Source organism: Pelobates fuscus, chromosome 4 (assembly GCF_036172605.1).
Source record: "Pelobates fuscus isolate aPelFus1 chromosome 4, aPelFus1.pri, whole genome shotgun sequence".
NCBI lineage: Eukaryota > Metazoa > Chordata > Amphibia > Anura > Pelobatidae > Pelobates > Pelobates fuscus.
Window position 1 is genome coordinate 257,240,421 of NC_086320.1, and position 18,253 is coordinate 257,258,673.

Below are 18,253 nucleotides of genomic sequence, written 5' to 3' on the forward strand. Positions count from 1 at the left end.
ATATATTAGAGTCAACATTTCTTGTGATTTTAAGTTAGTAGAGGTATACATCTTGGAGTTCTGCCGTGGAAACCTTCTGCATTTAGTACACGCCTTACTGTGCTCACTGAGACCTCAGTGCCTGTTGCCACCAAGTCTTGCTGCACATCTTTGCAGTCACTCAAGGGTATTTCACAACCCACCTTCTCAGAAATCTGAGAAGGTAGGTTATGAAAAACCCTTGAATCATTGATAGCCCCCTTTTTCTGCCCTGTCCAGGTAGTATAACCACTGTTCCTTCCCCTTTGAACTTGCAAGCGATGCTTCCAATAATGTCTCTAGAAACATTCAGTGCCTTTGCTATCTTTTTGTATGCTGTACTTGTTTGTGAAGGGTAATGATCTCTTCTCTTAACTTTGTGAATCATTTATTTGACTTAGCCATATTTCTAACATGCAATCAAATGTGCCACTCAACAAACCTCTAGCCAGTTCAGGTATTTAGTTTTTTGTAATTATTTATTTTTGCGGGTGAGCATTGCATTACATTGTGTGATAAAAAACAAAGTATCAAACAAACAATAAGATATACATGGTAGCATGATCAACAACAGTAATGAGTAAACCCTTTTTATTTTATTGTGATCTAGCTTAAGTCCCTCATATCTGAACCATGTGCAGCTAGACTTTGGACTAGAGGTTGCTTGCCAATACCGAAATGCGCCTGCTTAGTTAACAATAAGGTGTATGTCAAAATGTTCTAAAGCTCTTTGAGTTGAGCTGTCAATAACCTATGACCCTCTTAGTGGTTATCTGGTGACAGGTTGGTCCGGCTTGGTCAGCTTTTGAACATGTTTTATGTTACATGTGTAATTGAGTAGTGCAGGCACCTATAAAAAAGGTGTGGGGGGTATTAAGTAGGCAAGGTGTCTGGCTATTAGCTTACAGAGCCAGGTGAGAGGTGCAAGCTATTTTAAAATAATATGATCGTATCAGTCAAATAGTAGATTAATCCTTGGGAGAGTATTTAGTAGCCTTTATTTTGCGTATGCAGTACACTAAACAGTGATCACTGAAACTGTCAGGGAGAACACCGGCTTCCTGTATTCTATCATGAGAAGTGGAGAGAATCTAGTCGAGCATGGCTTTTAATGTTTATGCAAGTTGAGGAGGAGATTAATTGCGTTAGCTGCAAAGTATTAAACAGAGAGCAAGAACTATTATTTTTAGGATTCAGCCAATCAATATTAAAATCTCCAAAGACCAACAGTTCACTTTTTGGGTTTTGAGCTTTGGTTTCACTAAGGAGATGGGCTGTGTCAGATAGGGAATGCACTGGGGATCTAGGTGGGCGGTGGATTCCTGCAACAATTATTGATTTACTGCACAGGATCTCAATCCCAAAAAGGAAATCAAAGGTGGCAGGAGAGCTAAAGTTTTGTAAGGGGATAAAAACTTTATGGAATTGTCAACATAAGTAACAATGTCTCCTCCTCTCTTTGCTCTGTCATTTCTAAAACATGAATAACCCTGTATTGCAATGGTGGTGTCTGGCATTTTAGTTGATGATGCTGTAATGACTCATAGGTGGACCTAGAACCTGAACTAAGAAGAGGCACTGCTGAATTATTGTGACAAATTCTAAAATGTGGGGAATAGGGAATTGGAGGCACACCCGGGAAATGTATTTCACAGCAATAGTGCTGCACCCATTAGAGCCGCTAACCCTCTCACGACACCCCTATTACCCGCTGCACCCAGTACAGCCCCTATTACCCTATGCACCCATAATGCTTCTATAACCCATTACAGCCTCTGTTGGGTGTGTGTGCATAGGGTAATAGGGCCTGTAATGGGTGCAGGGTGTAATAGGGGTTATGCAGGGTGCAGGGGAGATAGGGGATGTAGTGGGTACTACAGTTAATACCCACTAAACCCAATACAGCCCCTATCCCCATAAACCCACTACAGCCCTTATCCCCATAAACTTACTATAGCCCCTATTAACCCCTGCACCCACTACAGACCATATTACCCTATGCACTCACTGCAGCCCCTGTTACCCCCTTGCAACCACCATACCTGCTATTTTCCCTGCATCCACTACAGCCGCTATTAACTTATACGCCAACTACAGCCCCTAGGCAACATCATCATGTGTATTTTATACTATAGTGTTCCTTTAAATTCATAACAAAAGGTATACATTGCCTACAGAGTACTTGGTTTATCTTTGCTGAGTAAGGAAAGTTAAGCAAAACACAAATCCTCCTATCTGTAAAAAAACGAAAACATCTCTCCATCTTTATACAATTTATTGAAAACTGAAAATATAATGTACTGCTGCCATCTAGTGGAAAATATTAGGAATATTTAATGAAATATGAATAGTGTAATCTTTTCGTTACATGCTGAAGACTTTTAAAAGTCAATAGCCACCAATGAGTGAAACAACAATATTCACAGTAAACTAATAATTGGAATGAAAAGTTTATGTATTTATTTATTTGGTAGGGTTATATAAAGTGGGAATTAAGAAGTAGTTCATATTGTACATGCTGTAAAACTTAACATTCATTTAAATGTTTTAGGCAGACATGTCAGTTTGTTTCCTTATTTCACATGTAGTTGTCAGACAAGCAATGAATAAGCTATTTAAGTGATACATTTGTTTATTTTGTTTAAAATTCCTTATATTCTGTTAATTTTGTTTTTGTAACGTCCTGAGTGTAGGAAATAGCGATGAAGGCGAACTTGGGGAAACAGGTCCATTACCGTAATTTTGTGGGTGGAAAGAAGGGACAGAACCCCCAGCTATGATGGTGTATGATACTTTAATTATGCTATTTTCATTCATTGTGAGTGAGTTAATGTTAAATTAAAATTATCATGTCATTACCCATGTCTCATGCTTTTAAACTACTTTCAATTACTCCCTCCCTCGGGCTATCACAGTGGGCTAATTCTCCCACCAATGTAGCTGGCAATATCCTCGACCTCATTTTCACTTATGTATGTACAGTATCTAATATCTGCAACACTTCATTTCCTCTCTCTGATCACCACCTCTTATCGTTTGCTTTCAAGTACCCCCTCACCCAACAACCTCAGCCTAACCCCCCTCAACTCAGGAGGAACCTTAATTCTATTGACCTCAAGCAGCTGTCAGCTGATATTGATTCAGAACTGCTATCCCTCCCTTCCCTCTCCCATCCCTCACTGGCCATCTCCACATATAACAGTACCCTCACTTGTGCCTTGAATGCTGCAGCCCCGCTCCTTAATGCACCTCGAGGAACACACGCCCCCAACTGTGGCATACTAAATCAACACGCTACCTGCAAAGATGCTCCCATTGTTCCAAATGCTTCTGGGCGAAGTCTCGCACCCAGGCAGACTATATCCAGTATAGATTCATACTGTGTTCATACAGCATAGCCCTTATCATCGCCAAACAGTCATACTTTTCCTCTCTCATTAGTTCATGCTCCCACAATCCCAGGTGTCCTACTTGACACCTTTAAATCTCTTCTTTGCCCTGCTGTGGCCACCCCCCCCCCCCAAACTAACCTTACAGCCAATAGCTTTTCATGCTATTTTACCGACAAGATTGAACAGCTAAGGAAAGCGTTCTCCCCACCTTGCCTTCTCATTCTCAACCACACATTGATCATGCCTTTCCTACCTTTCAGACTTTCTCCCCGGCTACTGAACAAGAGGTGGATGCGTTTCTTTTTTCCTATCGCCCCACCACTTGCCTGCTCAATCCTGTCCCATCTCAATTTATAAGATCTCTCTCCCCCTGCCTGGTGCCTTCCTTAACACACATCTTCAACTGCTCTCACTCTTCTCTCCCTGTTGACCTTAAACATAGCACTGTAGTACCTATTCTAAAAAAAACATCTCTTGACCCGTCCTCTCCCTCTAACCATATCCCTGCTCCCTTTTTCCTCAAAGCTTCTGGAAAGACTTTTCTTTACCCATATGTCTCCTAAATTCCAACTCCCTCCTTGACCCTCTTCAATCTGGCTTCTGCCCTCTCCACTCACCAGAGACTGCACAAAGTTGCTAACAACCTAATCGCAGCTAAATCCCTACTCCATACTAATTCTTCTTCACCTTTCTGCTGCCTTTGACACCATTGTTCATGCTCTTCTTCTTCAAACTCTTCAATCACTCAGTCTCTGTGACTCTATCCTCTTGTGGTTTTCCTCTTATCTCTCCCAACGCTCATTCAGTGTCTTCTTTTATAAAGATACCTCCTCCTCTCATCCTGTCCCAGCTGGAGTCCCTCAAAGCTCTGTCCATGGTCCCCTTGGTGCCCCTTGTCGCAAAATTGTAAGCACTTCAAACTTTTTTTTGCCTCTTTTTGGATCAACAGCAAAGACAAATGTGAGAAAGGTTGAACTTATTGGACACATGTCTATTTTCAGCTTTGTAAATATGTAACTATGTAACAGTACAAACCCTGTCACCCCAGTATAGCAATATGGTACTTGTCATCCCACTATAGTTACTAACCCCCAACTAAAGCCCATATTCATCCACTGCAACTCCAAATGCAACACAGCAAGTAACCACCCCAGACGTGCAATCCCACAAGCAGCATTCCCACGGAAGTACAACACCACGAGCAGACTTTACACACATACACACTTCCTCTCCCAGCCCTGTCCCACTTATCATCCAAATACCAACCTAGTCACATTAACCAAATAATCATACACCAAACTGGTCATATAAATGCATGCAATCTGATGTATGTATGTATATATAGAGTTAGTTAGTATTGAGGATACTGTGTTTCGGGCAGCAAGGAGGGGAAATCCAGCCCTGGCATGTTTTGGGATGTGAGACTAATAGTGTGTCAGGTACAATGTGTGTCCAGCATCCTCACGTCATCAGCATGTTTGATACCAGATGCAGCATGGCACAAGTATCAATTAGGATGTTTTGTTTGATGAGATGTTAATGCATTACATTGGATATTGGAAAAGGATTGATTTATTAATACATATGTCAAATAGATATATTCCTAGGTAAGTTAATTGTATATTTTTACAGAGTATTTACCATGTAATATACCTATTTGACATATTTGCCAACAACCTAATCCTTCTCCAATGTCCATAATTTCACCCAAGATATCTTGGTCTATTACTTGCCTATAGCTTTGCATGTGGAAAAATGTACACAGTGTCACAAATGGTTATGTTCACTAATTCTAGGTATTCTATTACAACAGCTTGCATATGTCAGCTCCCATTCAGATTTATATTAGCATTTCACTTTTTAAGGAATAATATGCTGCTCATGGCTGCAATGTGTATATGTCCGCATCAATGTCTTATAACTTACTGAGCAGAGGATTCAGGAAAAAGTACCGGAATAGTTACAGCAGTCACATTATTTTATTCTCTCTTGGAAATGCTCATGTAACTGAAATTGAAAACATTTTGTATGTGGACAAATTTGAACATGAAGATTATTCCAAGGAAACTATTTTGCTATCATATAATATGTCTGGAGTGTAAGTCTTCCTACATTAGTGTTATCTGTTTACCCGAGGTCACAACTGCCCTTGTGGAGACATGTCATCATTGATCAATAGACTTATGTATAAATACAGATTTAATATTAATAATGCTAAATAATAAAATGCTAATGTTGCAGAGCATAAGCATACATTGTAAATGTTTGTACATATAACATGAATTAATATATTCAACCAATATAAATATTAAAAGATAACCTATTCTTAAATCTTAATAATTTTAGTGTATTATAAAGTAAGATATGATGATATTTTTAGACATTGGATTTGAATTATTGACCACCAGCCATAAAGGGGATTCAGCACACTAAACAGATTATTTAATAAACACCGGATTTTGTTTGGATGGACAAAATCCAATAAATATAGCTGAATTCCAACTGCAGTACTTATATTTGCTAAAGCTAAACACCTTCGGATTTTGTCCAGGACAAACGAATATGCAGCAATTTGCTGGATGCATTTGGTGACCGTTATACAAAGTATAAGACGGAGAAGATTCACAAAGCACTGATTTTAACCAAAATCAGAATTGAATGCACCTAGCTCGATGCATGTGCTAAATATTGTCCACTCACTTCTTACAAGTGAAGCACTATTTCAAGTACTATTTGCCACCTTACAGCACTAGCTCTCAAATGCTAGTCAGCTGCCACATAAAAAAAAAAGAAGTAAATAAAATATTGAAAAACACCCAGAATAACCCCAAATTACTGTAAGGGAGGTTTTAAATCTCCTTATGCCCCCACTTAAGGGGCATATCTACTAAATGTTTAAAACTAGGGATGGGATACCTTATTAAAGTCCCTACACATCATTTATGAATAGGGACTTGGAGGGGGTACTACCGTTTGGTGCCCTAGATTATTACCAAAGCCCACACCCGTCACCGATGGGTGCAGGGCTGGGGACCTTAGATGCACTCTGTTTTAAATAAATAATCCCTACCCACTGACCACAGGCCTATGCATTAGGACTTAAGTGAATAACCCTATATATTTAAACTCAAATATACATTTAGAAACCATTTATAAAAACATAACTCTAACAAAAAATGGTGATTTTGAAATATTGACTCTGTGCACAGTGTAAGTATTTCAGAACCATTTACTGTAATTGAATATTTTTTTTATTTGATATACGCATTCATATATAGTGCTGATAGTTTAGGTTGTTTCAGAAGTGATGATGGGTGTAATATATTAGTGATTTGCATCTCTGTCTATTTTGTATGACAGATTTGTAAACCTAGGTTCATTTTTTTTAATATTGCCATCAATGTATTTCCAAATTTCTTTACAGCTCAACTGAATATTTACATGGTTAAATACTTTGTTATTATTATTATTATTATTATTATTATTATTATTATTATTTACATGCATATTTAATTATATTACATTTTCTGTTTTAACCTGTTTCAGACATGGCAAGAACCAACAGTTGCCAATCTGACAGTAGTGGCTTTCAAGATGAACCACCAGAATCTTCACTAGTAAGATATTACAAATCCTTACGAGATATAAAATTATTTTTGTTTTAATAATTGCAAAATGGCATTGTGGATGGTGCTTTGCTTGTAATGTGTGTGGCATTAAAGAAACTGGCCTTGGACAGCTAGGTAGATAAATCTGGCCCTGGCCATTCAATTAAACATTGAAAATTGATTATAATATTTGTTACATTGTTTCTACAAAAATGCTCCAGTTTCTTTTAAATGTATATAAAAGATTAAGTAGAGGACATCATAATCCAGTTAAGACAAGGCAAAGCCAGAACAAACATTACAGATGAGGTGGAGAAATATAAGCATTGTTTAACCCCTTAGAAGGCAATTGTACACGTTCTGACCAAAACAAAACCTAGAATTTGAGCGATATGTTTGTTGAACCATAATTTACCTCTTTCATATGAAGCGAACCCACACTTATTATATAGCATTTTGTTCAGGAGAAATGGGGATTGGATTTCTCAACAAATATTTATAGTGAGATAGCTCAGTGGGTAATGCATCATCAGTTCAACCCTTGGTGATCACAAGTTCATTTCCTGGCAGGGTTGTTTAAGCCCTTAATCCTTCTGAGATAGATTACATAAGGTAGTTCCCCTTATCGTGATCGCAAGGGAGGGTGTGTATCATTGAGGGTGGGGGGATGCTGATTGTTACGGCATGCCACCCTTATGGCATTCAAGCCATTCTTTTGCAGGACAGCACAGTCCAATATCATTAAGTAGTTAATTCTTCTTCTTTGTATGCTTTCGCTGACTGCCAGGTGCAAAGGACAGATCTTATTACTATGATTGCTTGACAGGTTGACAGAGAGCTAAAATGGAGGGATCCATTTGCAGCATAAATATGTGTGGATTTCTACATTTATTTTTATTTTTCCACACCTCACATTAAATATATAGTATGTAAACATAAGTAAAAATATTGGATGTGACAGTCCTCTTTTAAAAAGCTGGTTATCATGAAACAACCATTCAACACAAAGATTGTTGTAAAATGGGACTGCCCAACAGGTAGATCTCCAGATTTTGTGGAACTACAACTCCCATGATGCTTTGCATGCCTTTAGAATGCATTTAGAATGACAAAGCATCATGGAAGTTGTAGTTCTACAACATCTGGGGATCTACCTGTTGGGAAAACCTGTTGTAAAAGGAGGAGAACTATAATTCTTTCTACTCTGTTAAAGATGCAATGAGAAAAACCTCAAAGACTCTAGCAGAATGATTTTGTTGTCTCAGTCATATAAGTTTTAACATATTGGTAAGCACCTTTTTTTAAAGGGAAACTATAGTGCCAGGAAAACAAACTTGTTTTCCTGGCACTATAGCTTCGACGTCTGTCAAGGCCACCCACACGGCCACCCTGTGGTGCAGAACGAGTTACTAACCCCATCTGTTACTTACCTGGGTCCAGCGGTGGCTTTGCTCAACCAACGCTCCTACCCCATCCACATAAGTCAGCAGGGAAGACCTAATGCACATGCACAGCAATGGGCACACTCGCATTAAGATTTCCCCATAGGAAGGCATTATTCAATGCTTTCCTATTGGGATTCCAGTGACGCTGCACAGCGTGAGGACGTCCAGTGACATTTAGGCAACCAAAAGTTGCCTTTGAGCCAGGAGTTAACTTTAGCTGGTAATTATTGCAGTTTATAAAAACTGCAATAATTACATGCTAAGGGTTAAAGGTGATGGGACATGGCAACCAGACCACTTCAATGAGCTGAAGTGGTCTGGGTGTCTACAGTGTCCCTTTCAGCCATGTGTTTACTAGGTTTACTGTTGACAGTTAATTTTTGTTTTTGTTTTTGACAGTTTGATGGTATGCAAATATACCAATAATATCAATGTTTTAATACAATTAATAAATTGTCAAGTGTGCATCTTTTATTTGTTTAACTGCTTTACTTCACGATGGAACTCAATATGCCATTTGTTATTTTTCATGAATTATTTCTTTGTCTATAATTATTCTCACACACACCGAAGAAAAAAAAATTACACCTTGTGACAAATGCTCCTTATCCGGGACATTTGCCACAAACTCCTGGAGGAGTCTGCTAGCTAGCCTCCTGCCCAAAGATTATGGGCCATATACAAAAACCCTGTTCAGGAGTTAAATCTCCCCAGCCACCATTAGCAGCTTTCCCTGGGTGCCCCTGGTTTGTCACTAGCTCCCTGGCGGCTGTTTGCATGAAGAAACCCATAAATAGTCCTCAGTCGCGATCATTATGGAACTAAATTCGGCATGAGGACTTTGTGGGTTCCCGGTCACCTCAGCAGGACTAAGCCGCGAATGTTATGGAACTGTTCAGCATGAGGTGACCGTGCGGCTCCCGGACAACTTGGTCTGTGGTTTTGAATGACATTTTGGAGGGAAGGTGCCTGAGATTAAGGGGAACAAATGCAACCCAGGCAGAGCATCCCATATTGCAGCCACAGGAGCTCCCAAAAGTTAACCGGCCAAAGCACCAAACGCCCTGGAACTGTTTTGGGCATAGGACCACGTGTGCGGCCGGTCAGAACTTTGACAGTGGTTTTTCCCCTATTCTAAATAGATCTGAGCACTTTTTGAAGAACTTGGGCGCTCAGATCAGGGCTATTTGAGGATGTAATTTTTGTGGGGTTATTATATATTTTTATGATGTTTTGGGGCATTTTTATGCTTTATATTTTTATGTTTGCCTCTCTGTTCCTGGGAGATAATTAACTTACCAGTCTTTAACACTATTATCTCCCAGGCCCAGAGATCTTTGGGAGGGGCTTATATTGTATGGAGACCCCCTGCTGGGTGTCTGTGTATAAAAGTGGGCCATATGGCCATAATGAAACCAGTTTTCTTATACCCTTCATCAAATCTAAGCTGATGTTTAGGTAGCTCAGAGCTTTAATCACTGGTTCACTTGGGATTTGGGAGAACTACAGCAGATATACTCAGGCGGAGTATAGGGGATCCATTACATTTGGTGGCAGCGTCAGGCTGGCTTTCTAGCAACGGGGGAATCATGCCTGGGACAGCAGCGCAATTTCTGGGACACCTGTGCATCTTCTGGAAAGGGATAGAGCTAGCGTCCTTGTTGTTAGAGGAATTCCAGAGGTGAGTGTTCGAGGGATTGGCTTTATTCAGAGGCAATCCATAAGCAGAGTTGGACCAGACAAGCATGGCTGACTCTTACTCAGAGTTTCTGTTCGAGGTGCAGCAGTGACTGGCCTGGTATGGCTCTAATGTTTCGATGTAGACATTCCAGGCAACCTGGGACCAGGTGACTATCGCTTTACAAGCCAAGAGAGAACACGAGTTCCAGGTGGCCAGAACAAGGGAAGTCTCCAGCGAAAAGAGGTTTGGAGTGACCATTCAGCAGAGGGGGTGAAATTGATCTGGAAGGATGTTCCCCCCATAGGATGTCAACCTCCCTCCCCAGCAGCAGAGTGCAACCCAGGGAATAGAGGTAATTGGTCTCCCCACCCAGCGGCAGATCTCAACCAAGGGAGTGGAGTTAGTTGTAGTTGACCTAGCTATAGTCTCCATTAGTATAATCCTTGGATGGCAGTCAGCCCTGATCACCAACCTCCTGGCATGGGGTCCTCAACCACTCAGACATCTTCCCAACAGCAGTTGGTCCTTGTCACGATCTCTGGAATTGCAGTACCAGTTCTTAGAATGGCCGGGCTATGCAAAACAGGGAGAAGTCAGAATACAAGCCAAAGTAAGAGGGAAATGGAGAGACAGGATAACTATAATACAAACCGAGGTCAAGGATCAGAGAAAGCAGGATAAATGGTGAGACAAGCCAAAATTCGGTAACCAGACAATCAGGCAAAGTAAACACTCTTAGAAGACCACAAGAGGACGACAAGGCAAGGAGGAGGTAAGTTTAAATAGGGTTAAGAAGATTCTGATTGTCTAGTTTCCCGTTGGAATTAATTATCACACGTGGAAGGTATTTGTACCTTCCACTTTGACCACTGACATCATTATTGTGCGCCAAGTCAGGTGCAGCATCATAGATAACGCCGGTGAGCCCCCTTGGGAATAGAAACGGCCGTGAGTGGCACTGCACGACCCCCTGGCAGGTAGTAGTAATGTGTGTCAGTGTGAGTTTGTCTGTTATGGTGTGTCTGTCTGTCTGTTATGGTGTGTGTCTGTCTGCCAGTGTCATGGTATGTGTCTGTCTGCCAGTGACATGGTGTGTGTCTGTCTGTTATGGTGTGTGTGTGTGTGTGTCTGTCTGTGTCATGGTGTGTCTGTCTGTCTGTCTCATGGTGTCTGTCTGTATGGTGTGTGTGTGTCTGTCATGGTGTGTGTGTCTGTCTGTCTGTGTCATGGGGTGTGTGTCTGTCTTTATGGTGTGTATGTCTGTCTGTCATGGTGTGTGTGTCTGTCTGTCTGTATCATGGGGTGTGTGTGTGTCTGTCTGTGTCATGGTGTCTGTATGGTGTGTGTGTGTTTGTCTGTGTCATGGTGTGTGTGTGTGTGTCTGTCTGTCCATAATGGGGTGTGTGTCTGTCTGTGTCATGGTGTGTGTGTCATGGTGTGTGTGTCTGTCTGTGTCATGGTGTGTGTGGGTCTGTCTGTGTCATGGTCTGTGATGGGGTGTGTATCTGTCATGGTATATGTATGTTTATGTGTTTGTCATGGTGTATATGTGTGTTTAAAAATAGTGTTTTTGCTCACCTTTCCCCCCCCCCACGCAGCGTGCTGGTCTCCCCTCGACTGGCCCTGCCTCTATGGCTGAGATCATCAAGCTTGATGATCTTAGCCAATCCAATGCTTTGCCATAGGATTGGTTGCAAAACACCAATCAGCATCTCCTCATAGAGATGCATTGAATCAATGTATCTCTATGGGGAATGTTCAGCGCCTCCAGAGTGGGAAGGCCCTGAATGTAGGTGCACTGACACAGGAAGCACCTCTAGTGACCGTCTGAGTCAAAAAAAAATTGTTAACAAACAGTATGCAAAACAGCTTAATTGGCATAAACACCAGATTTCACTGTTGGGGATTTTTTGCAATCCAACTCTTAATTAACTCAAATTAAATGAAAGGGTAAAAAGTTAGTTTACAGTTTATAGTAAATCACTATTTAAAGGAAACTGCCACTTCCCAGGATTTTAAATATTATGTTTACTTTTCCCTATATTTAAGGGGACTCTCCAGGCAGAGTCTTTTACTCACCTCGTTCCAGCGCCGGGAGCCTCGTGAAGCCGCGCCCCCTATTTCGTCAAAATGACGAAATAGGTGGGCGCGAGCAGGGAGCAATCAGACGCTTCCATTTGGAAGCGTCATTGCTCCCTTGTGCGCATGCGCGGCTTCGCCACACATGCGCATATACTTCAGAGGGCGGCATTCATGCCGCCCTCTGAAGTCCTGAGCGCACTACCGCGCATGCGCGCGATGTGCGCGGCCGTGAGCTGAACTGACTGACAGCTCAGCTCACGGTCTTTGCCCGGCCCCCTCCTCTGCTGACAGGCTGGAGAGAAAAGGCGCGCACACAGTGCCTTCTCTCTCCTGCACACATCAGACGTATTTTAATACGTCTGACGTGTACAGGGCCTTTTTAGGGCCCTGCATGATAGGAAGTCCCTCTGGTGGCCGTCTGAGTGACGGCCACTGGAGGTATTCCTATCAATCAATGTAAACACTGTATTTTTTCTGAAAATACAGTGTTTACATTAGATTGCCTGCAGGGAGCTATAGATCATACCTGAACAACTACATTAAGCTGTAGTTGTTCAGGTGATTATAGTGTCCCTTTAACAAATAGATATTTGTGAGGTGAGAAAAATCATGTTCAAAATAGAAATCCACACATATGTATCACCTCTTTATCCTGCAACTAGATGCCTCATATAAGAATCCTGTTAATCATAAATGTTATAAGCTGTTTACTGCCCCTTACACTCAGCATAGGGAAATGATACAGAGAAAAGGAGAAATGAAGCAAGGTTTTTATTTATCTTCTTAATTTGCAGTGTTTATCCTTGTCTGCCCTAGATTGTAATGAAATTTGCGAAGTATTAATGTCAATTTAAAAGAATATGTGGTCTCATAAAAACATATTAACACAATTTATAGGTGATTTTCCACATTTTGTTCAATGGTCCAAATTTTAGAGAAATTACAGTCAGTCCCCCTTAAATGAATAAATTCCCTTCAACTTCATATTTTTTTTTACATAAGCACAAGCATCATCTCTACATTACTTACAATATGTAAAAAGGAAATATACTAAATTATTATTTTTTTTCTTTTCCAGAATGGACTTAGAAATGTTATTATGAATTCTGATAGTACTGACAGCCAAGCAACTCTCATGGAAAATAATTACTCCCTTAAAGAGAGTAGGCTCTCTCATAATGCAAACAACCAAGCAATTGATATAGGATACAGAAATATTGGAAACACATCTAGCAATGCTAACGCACTTCAGACAAGCAAAGAAAATCACAGAGTTTTTTCAATAAGTTCTCAAACCAGTAATGAGGAATTCCAGAGCTTTGAAAGTCACAATGAAGGCATTGAAAAATATATTGGAAATGAAACTGAATGTGAAAAAATGCTGAAAGATGGGAGTGAGGAGATTGAAAGTGGCAATCGAGAAGCTGAGGATGAAATGGATGATAATCATAATTGTAGCTCAGAGTTGCAAGAACCCAATGATATATCAGAAGTTGACTTCCCGGTTTATATTACACACTATCTAAGCAAAAGTGTGGGACGTTATAACACTTATGATTTGTTAAATGACGGGCAAATGCAAGGCAATACTGATGGAAGTGTAAGTGATTTGAAGAACAAAGGGAATAAAAAAAATGGTCAGCTTAGTAAAAATGGCAAGGACTATCTTGATAGCTCAGTGGAAGTATCCGAAATGGAAAGTACATCTTTTACTGCTTTAAATGAATTGCACAGTCTAAGTTCTCCATTCCAGGCTCCAAGTGGGTCACCAGAAAACAGAGATGAAGAAACAAATTGTTCTTCCAAAGATCCACAAAACACTTTCCAGACAGAATTAAGCACCAACATTTATAAGTCTGTAACTATTCAGATGTCTTCATCTTTAATGTCAGATACACAAAAGACATATCCTGGTGAATACTTAAATAGGCAGCATACTTTTTACTCCATGAGATCTGAAACAAACCAAGAAGATGTTGCAATAAAAAATAACATAGAAATAAAGGATGTCTATTGCCAAACTGACTTGGGATGGTGGCATCAAAGCTGTACTAACAATCACTGCACAAATTCAAAACATTTTCAAACAGATTCACATTCTTTTGATACAGGTCTTTGTGGTCTGCATCCTTGTCATGCAACACTTCCACCTGCTTGTAGGCACTGTTGTCATTATTGCCACTGCCACCACTGTTGTTTTTCAGGATTTTCCTCATATTATAATCAAAGTGCATCAATGAGACCTAACCTAATTCACAACAGCATAGAAAAGGATCTGTCAGACACATTGGCATTACTGAAAGAGTCACTTTCAAACCTGTCACTGGTATGTATGTACATATGTACTGAATGCTGCACTTAAAAAGAATGCTTTTCAAAATGAAATTATAAGTGATATTAAATATTGTATGCGCTTTTCAGATTTAACCACTCACCCTCGCATCTTCATACTTTATAGCAATCATGGCTCGTTGCTCTTGCTCATCACATATTTTTAATGGCTACAATAAATGAGAGAAGGAGATTGAGACATAAAAACAAAGTACAAGAGAATACTGAGAACGGACGACAGCTTGCTCTTTGGTGGGCTCCCGCTCAGATCTCAAGCTGGTTTTACTCATCTTGTGCCATTACAAAGAGAACCTAGGTTATGTATATATGAGACTGATCAAAACCAAAAAGGGTGCTCCAGATCTGAAATGCAGGCTGGCTCTCTCTGCTTGAGAGATCCGGCAACTCCAATAGTTTTGACCTTGTTAGGCCTAATGAGGTATAGCCAATATCTCTCTAGGGCTGGCAATGTGAGCAAGGGGTCCTATTTTGGGCTTCTGGGTGGTTTTTAAAATGTTGCAATGTTTTGCTTTAAGGATGACCCTTGTTAAAAAAATGTAAGTTTGTCAGCATACCCAGTTGCAGGCCATATCTCAACTGTTCTTGACTTAAAGGAGAACCTTTATTTCTCTTGATATTAAACCATTAACTAAAATAATGAAAGCCTCCTGCAACATGTATTAACCTTTTGTAATGAGAATCTCTGTTTAATTTTAAAATTATATTAAAGACTTATAAATGTACATTATATTCCAGTTTAGACAAGGCATAACTAGGGCGTGCTTTCACTTGCAGGGTAACTTGCAAATGTAACCTTTTCAGGTTTCTTAATAAATTCATTACAAATGTCAGTTTTAAAGGGACACTCCACTGCCCAAATACAAAATAAATAAAAATCACTGTTTAGTAGATATGCCCCAATATCAAAATGTGCATGCATTTAATTATGCATTTTTTTTAATTGCTGTATATCTAAAAACAGCATGCAACATTTTCAATTCTGCCTTTACACTCCCTCCCCTTCTAATCCTGCCCAGACTGTATGTGGCTGTCTAATCACAGACTTCTTAATGCAGCTCAATGAGATGTCTTTATAAGGCAGGTGCTCTGAGCAATTGCTGCCTCGAGTTCAGCGCCACTGAGCTAACCAAACCAGGAAGTAGCAGGACCTGTTGTCTGTTTGGAAGCCTGGGGGGTGTAACCAGGTTAGTTTATAGAAGTGCCAATTTCTACTGAAATCTTCACTTTTTGCGATAAAGAGGATACACTCTTCACACAAAGCTTTTCATGGGTTCCTTTAAATATTAACTTACAAAATTAAAAGTGATATTGAATGTGAATTTCTATTCCGAGCATAGCCATAAAACACACAGTACACAATATTATCACAAAGATCCTTACAGCTTAAAAGGCATAGCTTTGTCCGTTTGTTTTAGTCGGTTTTAGATAGAAATATGGCTTGCGTGGAAGATGCAAGGGAGAGCAAACTACAAAGTTGTATTCCTTACACTATAGTTCCCAATGCCCCCAGCGCTCCTCTGATATGGGGGGGGGGGGGGGGGGGGGGCAGGGGTGGGCTAATGCACATGCTCAGAGGGCACTGGATGCCCATATGCTTTCCTTTGAGGATTTAACTGACGGTGGATATCCTCATGCAGTGGGTGAGGATGTACAGCATCAGTTAGGTGACCAAAAGTCATCTAGCAAGCAGAAAGGCATCTAGTGGATGTTTGATTTACAGCAACTAGAGGCAGTCTTAGTCTTGCAATGTAATCATTGCAGTTTCTCAAAAACTACAATGATTTACATTGCAAGATTAATGGGGAGGGACACTGCACCAGGCCAGTTCAATGAGTAAGGGCGGAGAACCCTAAAAAGTATCTCCTATACAACACACAGGAAAACCATCATGGCTTATTAATACAGCTATGTCCATGCCACCACCTATCTGCACACATCTCTTATCTTAAATTAAATACATGCTTTAGGCAGAAAGAGGCAAAGCAAATTATAAGAGCCTCCAAAGCACACAAAAAAAAGATAGAATAGCAAAGTCAGTAAAAAAAAAAAAGGGGGATGAAACATTGTTTAGATACATAAATGAGAAAAGGAAAGTAAAACAAGGATTAGTCAGATTAAAAACAAAAGAAGGAAGGTATGTAGAGGAGGCTAAAGGTCTAGCTGGCTGCCTAAAGGAATATTTTTGTTCAGTATTTAAAGATGAATATAAAGGAAAAAGGACATATGTGTTACATGTGAGTTTACAAAGGAAGGGATTCTATTTCAACTGTCAAAAGTAAAGACAAATAAGTCGATGGGGCCCGGATGGGATACAACCAAAGTTATTAAAAGAGCTTAGTGGTGTACTAGCAAAACCATTAACCATTAACATTTATTTAGCCAATCATTATGAACAGGAGTAGTCCCAGAAGATTGGAATTCACAAGAAAGATGGTAGGGAGGAGTCAGGCAACTATAGACCAATAAGCCTTTCTTCAGTAGTGGGAAAAGTAATGGAAACCATGTTAAAGGATAGGATTGTTGATCATCTAACATCTAAATGAATTTTAAGATCAGAGACAACATGGATTTACTTTAGGGAGATCATGCCAAACTAATCTTCTTGATTTTATTGATTGGCTAACTAAAATAATAGATCAGGGTGGTGCAGTAGACATTGTTTAACTATTAATATTTTTATTAGTGATATTGCAGATGGTCTTGATTGTAAGGTATGTCTTTTTGTTGATGATGCAAAGAATTACAACAGGGTTGATGTTCAAGGAGGGATAAACCAATGGCAGACAATGTAATAGAGCAGTATCAAATGCTAGCAGAATGCTTGGTTGTGTAGGGAGAAGTATTAGCAATAGAAAAGAGAAGTGTTCATTCCATTGAACAAAACACTGGTGAGAATTAACTTGGAGTATTGTACGCAATATTGGAGACCTTACCTTCAGAAGGATATTGATACTTTGGAAGAGTTCGGTGAAGAGCTACTAAATTGGTTCATGGATTTCAGGATTAAACTTACCGGGAAAGGTTAAAGGATCTTAACATGTATAGCTTGGAGGAAAGACGAGATAGGAGGGACATGATTGAAACATTTAAATACATACAGGGAATCAACACAGTAAAGGAGGAGACTATATTTAAAAGAAAAAACTACCAAAACAAGAGGACATTGTCTTAAATTAGATGGGAAAAGGTTTAAAAATAATTTCAGGAAGTATTACTTTACAGAGAGGGTAGTGGACACATGAAATAGCCTTCCAGCTGAAGTGGTAGAGGTTAACACAGTGAAGGAGTTTAAGCAAGTATGGAATAAGCAAGTATGGAATAGGCATAAGGCTATCTTAGACTTAAGATAGGCCGGGTTAATGAAAGTATTTAGAAAATTGGGCAAACTAGATGAGCCAAACAGTTCTTATCTGCCATTACATTCTATGTTTCTATTGCAACTAGCTGTCTCTATACCTCTGCATTTCAGCATTCCCCATGTCCAAGCTATCACCATATTTCACTTTTCCAGCTCTTTCCAGTCCCCCAGCTGCCTCCACACTTTCCAACTTGACAATGACCCTAAGCACAAGGCCAACTTGACCCTCCAGTTGTTACAGCAGAAAAAAGTGAAGGATTTGGAGTGGCCATCACAGTCTCCTGGCCTAATTATCATCGAGCCACTCTGGGGAGATA

At 40.0% G+C, this 18,253-nt stretch overlaps 1 protein-coding gene across 2 annotated transcripts in view; it reads left to right on the plus strand.

Annotated features, from left to right (window-relative positions):
- Positions 1-18,253, plus strand: part of ITPRID1 (ITPR interacting domain containing 1) — a 189,093-nt gene that overhangs the window by 161,850 nt on the left and 8,990 nt on the right. For both annotated transcript variants that reach the window (XM_063452060.1, XM_063452061.1), the window contains exons 9-10: positions 6,957-7,027; positions 13,305-14,552. In XM_063452060.1, the coding sequence (XP_063308130.1) occupies positions 6,957-7,027; positions 13,305-14,552 (1,319 nt within the window). The remainder of the gene's footprint in view (positions 1-6,956; positions 7,028-13,304; positions 14,553-18,253) is intronic.